At 44.2% G+C, this 7,287-nt stretch overlaps 1 protein-coding gene across 1 annotated transcript; it reads right to left on the bottom strand.

Moving 5' to 3' along the window:
- Window positions 1-2,258: 2,258 nt before the first annotated feature.
- LOC114702318 (plasma membrane calcium-transporting ATPase 1-like) lies at window positions 2,259-6,888 on the bottom strand. The gene is given in 2 exon segments (XM_037202595.1): window positions 2,259-5,436; window positions 5,439-6,888. Coding segments are annotated over 2 exon segments (3,651 nt in total). The 5' UTR covers window positions 6,481-6,888; the 3' UTR covers window positions 2,259-2,827.
- Between the last annotated feature and the right edge of the window lie 399 nt (window positions 6,889-7,287).

Below are 7,287 nucleotides of genomic sequence, written 5' to 3' on the forward strand. Positions count from 1 at the left end.
ACATGGTGGGAGGAGAGAACCAATTCCAGAAACCCATGCTCTGACCCAAAAATTGTGCTCTGACCTACACACTTGCACACATGCATGCACACATATGCACACATGCACACTCGCGTGTTAAAACTAAGAAAAAAGAAAAACTAAGGGAAACCGCATTTGCAGGCACCAAAGAAGGAGTGGGCAGCTGGGACTTGGGACTCCAGGGCAAAGATCCTTTAAAGAACAAAACTGTATTGGGGTGAGCCTCCCACTCCTCACCGGGGTGAGCCTCCTGCTCCTCACCGGGTGAGCCTCCCATTCTGCTTTGCTTTTTTTCTTGACGCATTTGCTAAAATGCTAAAAGGAAGCAAGAAACCTAGACCTATTCCATATTTATGGTCTCAACGTTATCTTTATCCCCCTCAAAGTAATTTATAGATTATTAAAAACTTGATCAAAAGATTAGCAGATTTGTATGTGTGTGTAAGTTAACAAGCTGCTTCTAAAATGACCATGAGGTCTCAGGACATGCAGGGTAATCTTGAAGACAGTCTACTAGACAAGGCTACAGCAAGACTTTCCTGGGTAAGAAGATGGAATGCCAGACGCCTCCTTGAGGGCCAGTGAAGAAGGGAGTCAGAATAAGAGGAAATAGAAGAAGATCACTGCAAACCCGAGAAGGAAGTGAAAAAAGATCAGCAAGAGGACACAGGGTGAAAAAAAGGGGCGCACACGCAGCAGCCTCAGCTTGGCAGCTCCTTGCTGGGTGCTGGCTCCCTCAAAGATAAGCCAGTGGGAAGCTGGGCAGTCATTTGTAATTTTAACTTCCATTTCTATGATGATAAAATTTCTTAAACCCTTTGTCATGAACATACTGGCCATTTGGATATACCCTTTTAAAAATCCCATTACATGTGTTTCTTGTTGTTAAGATATTGAGTTTGTATGTTTCTGTCAATCGTCGATCTTTTCTCTACCTTATTTGAAATGAAATATTTGATTTTTAAACAAAATTTAAAAGTTATTATTAGTGTGTGTGTGTGTGTGTGTGTGTGTGTGTGTGTGTGTGTGTGTGTGAGAGAGAGAGAGAGAGAGAGAGAGAGAGAGAGAGAGAGAGAGAGAGAGAGAGAGAGAGAGAGAGAGTATGGATGTGCACATGCCATGGAGGTTTGTGGTGGTCTGAGGACAATGCTTAAGAGTTGGTTCTCCCTTTCTACCTGGGATCAAATTCAGGTCAACAGGCCTGTGTGCCAAGTGTTTTCACCACTGACTCACCTTGCTAGCTTGAAACATTTGAGTTTTTACAGTGTCACACACACACTCTCTCTCCTCTCCCTCTTCCTCTGCCCGCTCCCTTTCTCTGCCTTCCCCTCCCCCTCCTGCCCCTACCTTCCTTCAAGCAGAGTCTTGTGTATCCTAGGCTGGCCTCAAACTTCTGATCTTTCTGCTTCCCACCTCCAGAGTGTTAGAGTCGCAGGCATTTATCACAGCACCTAGTTTATGCAATACTTCATGCCTGTTTACTCTACCCACTAAGCTATATCCCAAGCCTCAGTTTTACGGTTTGTTTGCTAAAGATTCATTAATTTTTGTTTTATGAGTGTGCTGACTAATTTCATGTCAACCTGACACAGGCTAGAGTCATCCGAGAGAACCCCAGCTGGGAAAAGAACTCCCTAAGATTGGGCTCTAGGCAAGCCTGTAGAGCATTATTGTGATTAGTGATTGAAGGGGGAGGGCTCAGCCCATTGTAGGTGGGGTCATCCCTGAACTGGCGCTCCTGGGTTGTAGAAGAAAGCAGGCTGAGCAAGCCATGATGAGCAAGCCAGTCAGCAGCACCCCTCCGTGGCCTCTGCATCAGCTTCTGCCTCCAAGTTCCTGCCCCGACTTTTTTGTTTGTTTGTTTTGTTTTGATAGTTTAATTTGATTTGCCTGAAATAACAAAAGCATTTCAAGCATCTTTCATTGTGTATTTGACGTCCGGCAATAAACAATCTACTAAATTCTGAGCAAAAGGTTATTATCAAGTTTTCAAAAAAATTTAAAAATTAAACAGTTCTTTCAAAACCATTAAGTAGTAAATGTATTTAAGAAACTAATTAGGACAGATGCCATAACTTCATTAGAACACCACTGCTCATGTTTTTTTTTTTTTTTTCTTGTTTTCTTTTCTTTTCTTTTTTTTAAACAAAGCATTAGTGTTATCTATTTGGCTGTTAGTATTATCAATTTATCTACAATATTTAACAAGATAAATTGTAGGCAAAAATTTAGCACAGTTTCAGTAGAAACACCCCTTTTTTTATTTCCTGAAAATACAGCAGTATTTGAAGGACTAGTTTTTCTCTGCATTAGTTATAAGGAAGCTTCTCATCTATGAAGAAGAACAAAAAAAGTATCTACAAACCTTGTAAACAGATCTGTATCATTTATAAACATAAATAATCCGAATTATTAACAGCCAACAGCAGAAATTAAAGTATTCATTCAATGATCCAGGGTTCTCTGTCTTGCCCAGCTTTACTTCTTTCTCCCAACTTTTCTCCCTTTCTCTCATCAAGGACTGAGATAAACCACAGCTCTGCTAATACACGGTCAGGACCACGCTAGGTACTTATGCCGAGCTGTTCATCCATCAGTTCGTTTCTCCCATCCCCCCAAAAGCACCCTCAGTCTGGCAGAAAGCTTTGCATTTTTTTTTTTTAAATAAATCTACTTTTGTACAAGTGTGTCTTCTGTTGAAGTCCAAAGACAAGAAATACTATCTTGTCCGTCACACTATGTGAAAAGACACAGTTTCAGTTTGTTTCTTTACAATGCAGCCAGTGTGTTAACATTCAGCTTACAATCAGAGCGGTGTTTCCAAACTATGTAGCGGGCTTCCTGGGGTTGAAGAGCTAGCAGACTTGTTCATCTCTACTGTAAGGTGAGTTCCGCTGTCAACAGCATTGTTATTTTTGTTAGGAGAGGGCAGAGGGCTGGAGTTGGGTATTGTAGGAGCGCCATCTTCAGCATCAGTGTCGTTAATAAGAGGGATGGGAGGCTCTGAATCTTCTCTCCTAAACTCAGGGTGTGTCATAAAGTTGTGGATTGAACTTCTTAATTGTGGCTTTTCCAACCCTTTATATAAAGGACTACGAAATGCATTCACCACTCGAATCTGTGTTCGGATTCTGTTCAGACCTCTACACCACAAGATCTGGCCACGCCGCAACTCCCTTTCGGCATGATCAATCTCTTCAACATTCCCTGCTAACTCCTTCTCAGGTATTTTTTCCTTTTGTGTTCCATGACCAGCTTCTTTTAGGAATTTTAAACGGCTAGTTGGAATTGTTGAAATAAGCTGGCCCCAGAGTAAGGTCCCCATTCCCAGGAATATTGACCACAGCCACTGTTCTATTGAAAGTTCTGAGCAGCTGAAAGGTTTCCCACCAAACTGCACGATTAGTATCTGGACCACAAAGGTGCCTAGCACAATGGTGCAGAAGATGGCATTATTAAAGATTCCTTCAAACACATTTCTTTCATCATGAATTTTCCGGGCATTTATTTCATTGAAAAGCTGCATCAGCACAAAGGTATTGAACACAATAGTGTAATGTTCGGAGGGGGGAGCGTGCAGAGGAGCATTCCTTCCACTGTCGATATCAAAAAACTTCTCCCCAGCAAATAACAGTGTAAAAACCACTACGAGCTGGTAGAATGCATGACCCAAAATATTCTTCATCATTGTGCGTGAGATGAGAGGCTTATTTCTACCATAAGGCTTCTGAAGCAAGAGTGACTCGGTAGGTGGTTCCGTTGCCAGGGCCAGGGAAGCCAGTGTGTCCATGATGAGGTTGACCCACAGCATCTGTACTGCCTTAAGTGGTGAATCTTGAGTAATACAAGCGCCCGTGAAAGCAACAATCACTGCTCCTACATTAACAGTAAGCTGGAACTGAAGGAACTTTGAGATGCTGTCATAGACATTTCGTCCCCACATAACTGCTTTAACAATGCTTGTAAAGTTGTCATCTGTGAGAATAATATCAGATGCTTCTTTAGCCACATCAGTCCCAGCGATGCCCATTGCAAATCCAACATCTGCTTTCTTTAGTGCGGGGCCGTCATTTGTACCATCACCGGTTACAGCCACAACCTGACGTTGCTCGGAGACAGTGCTGTCAATTATACCTTTAACCAGTGTATGTTTGTCGGTGGGGGAGGATCTTGCGAGGACTCGAAGCTTTGGCCAAATCTTGTCTATCCTCTCTTGTTCAATCTCTCCTTTCTCATTCCGTATTCTTCGGTTAAAATCTTTACCTTCTAAGCAAAGGAAATCTTCCCCCGGCTGTAAAATACCACATTTGGTAGCAATAGCACGAGCAGTATTAATATTATCACCAGTGACCATGCGCACAGTAATGCCAGCTCTCTGGCACTTCTTTATTGCCTCTGGTACCTCAGGCCTCAGAGGATCTTCAATCCCCACAACAGCAATGCAAGTGAGGCCAGTGATGACATCATTCTCCTTGTCCCACTCGGGCTCTGGCTCGCCTGCTGGGAAATCTCTGAATGCCAGACAGATGGTTCTCAGGCCTTCCGAGGCCATCGGCTCAATCACAGTTTTCACAATATCATCACGGTTCCTGGGGCTGAATACTTTTGCCTCACCATTAGCACTCAAGATTTTGATACACTTTTTCAGCATGATCTCAGATGCACCCTTGCTGAAGATGCGGTAACTTCCATCTGAATTTTTCAGGACTGTACTCATGGACTTCCTAACAGAATTGAAGGTGTAGACTTTGTACAATGCTTCTTCTGGTATTTCATTTCTAACATCTTGATAATCCCGTTTTAAATCCAAGAGAAGTCCCAACAAGGCACAGTCTGTTTTATTACCCACACGACGAGGTAATCCACCCTCTTTCTCCGGTGGCAATATTTTTGATGTATAAGCACAATTCACAGAAATTCCTGTTACTAGATAGGACAGAGTATTTGGAGGAATAGCTTCTGGTTCAGGAATCTTTTTGTAATGCTGATCATTTATGTAAGCTTGCACAACGGTCATTCTGTTCATTGTCAGTGTTCCCGTTTTATCTGAACAGATCGCTGTAGCATTCCCCATGGTCTCACAAGCATCCAGATGCCTCACTAAGTTATTATCCTTCATCATTTTCTTGACTGAATAGGCCAAGGAGATGGTGACCGCCAGCGGCAGACCTTCGGGCACGGCCACCACCAGAACCGTGACTCCAATAATGAAGAACTTCACCAAGTGCTGTATGTAGATCGGGGTGCACTCAGCAAGCCATGGTCTCTTCTGGACCCAGAAGGTATCAATCACAAAATATAACACTAGAATGATAACTGTGACGGTGGACATCAGCAGACCCGCTTTGCCAATCTGAACGGCCAGTTTTGTCAGTTTTCCTTGTAGAATGGACTTTTCTTTTTTGGGCAGATTTGCTTCTTCTTGTCCTTCTCATCACTGTCCTCCCCTTCTTCGCCCTTTAAAGGCTGCATTTCCTTGGCTGCACTGTCCTGGGCTTTTGCTTTGTTGCGATTCTCAATAGCTCCATCTCGTTTCCTATTTTCCTTTTCTTTTTTCTTCTCACGTTTCTGTTCATGTTCTTCACCTCCAGCTCCCAGTAAGGTAAAGATAATTCCAGTTTGAGAATTCACACCTACAGCTGTAACTACCATTTTCCCAGAACCTTCCATGACATGAGTACCCGATAGAAGTAAGGGATCCTTATCTAGAGACTTCTTAACATGATCAGATTCACCAGTCAATGAACTTTCATCAACTTTAAGGTCATTGCCTTGAATCAGTATGCCATCGGCCGGGAGAAGATCGCCATACTTCACTTGGGCAATGTCTCCAACCATAATGTCAGCTACAGGTATCTGGATGACTTGACCGCCCCTGATGACCGTGAACTTCTGTTCTTGTTCAATTCGGCTTTGCAGACCTCGGAACTGCCTCTCCTTACTCCAGTCATTGAAGGCTGTCACCAACACCACACACATGACTGACAAGAGGATCGCGGCTCCTTCAATCCATCCGGTTTCACCTTCCCCTTCTTCTTCCTTGACAGAAACTTCTCCACAAAGTGTAGCATCCCCTTCTGGATGTTGATAAAAAGAAAGGCTCAATGAGACTATGGCTGCAATTTCCAGGATAATTAAAGTGACATCTTGTAAAGCTTCCCATACTAATTGAAGGAAGGTTTTTGACTTCCTAGGAGGTATAAAGTTCTTTCCAAACACTGCTTCTCTTCTTTCCAAATCTGCAGGATTTCCACTTAAACCTTCATTGGGAGATGTTTTCAACTTGGTGCAAATTCCATAGACATCTCCATAGCTTTCCTGTATCTTCTGTAAAGCATCTGTGGACCTGAGCTCCATGAGAGCCCGCAGCTCTGCGAGTGTAATTCCAAAGTCTCCATCATGATTAGCTTCCTTCAAAGAGTTTTTCACACCACTATATACAACTGTGTTGTCTGCCATGTCACCCACTACAAGTATAATTTATTAGGAGGAAAATGTTTCCCAAGAGAATGAAATTTTCACTTGCTATATTCCCAAGATGAAAATCTTTTAAATATAAAAATCTTCCTTAAACCAAACACTCATTGTATGACTCTGTGAAGTAGTAGCAGCAGCAACAATTCCCAAAGAAGTATCCTGACCGCCGGCCCATGACTTGTTTCTTCCCCTCAATCCTGAGATGCGTACATCTGGCATTTAGTGGGTGCTGGAGATCTGAACTCCTGTCCTTGTTTGTCAAACACTTCACTCACTCACTCACTCATCTCCCCAGCCGTGAGAATAACCCTTGCTCGCAGAGGAACCATTTTTCCGAGGGGAAGAATCAAGGAAGGATAGGCGGCGGCAGCGTCGGAGGAGGCGGGGGAGGCGGGGCAGAGCAGGTGGGGGGCGGTCTCGGGACGTGCTCGCAAACCGGCTCACTGGGCTCGCGGAGGTGCAGATGCACCTCGAGGAGTAGAAGGAGGGTGGGGGGAGGAGGAGGCGGCGGCCGTGGAACCCGGAGACTCTTGGCGGCGTCCAGCAGCCGGCGTCCAGCAGCCGGCGTCCAGCAGCCGGCGTCCAGCAGCCGGCGTCCAGCAGCCGGCGTCCAGCAGCCGGGGCTCCCAACTCATGCTGCCCCGGCTTCCTTGGATGATTAACAGTGATATGGAAGTGGAAGCCATTCCCTCCTTAAGCTGGTTTGGTCCTGGTGTTTCATCCCAGCAATAGTAACCCTAACTACAACAATGTGCAGGAATGTTTCATCTGAATGCCTGAGGAGGCCAC

The sequence above is a fragment of the Peromyscus leucopus genome, chromosome 2 (assembly GCF_004664715.2).
Source record: "Peromyscus leucopus breed LL Stock chromosome 2, UCI_PerLeu_2.1, whole genome shotgun sequence".
In the NCBI taxonomy this organism is placed as follows: domain Eukaryota; kingdom Metazoa; phylum Chordata; class Mammalia; order Rodentia; family Cricetidae; genus Peromyscus; species Peromyscus leucopus.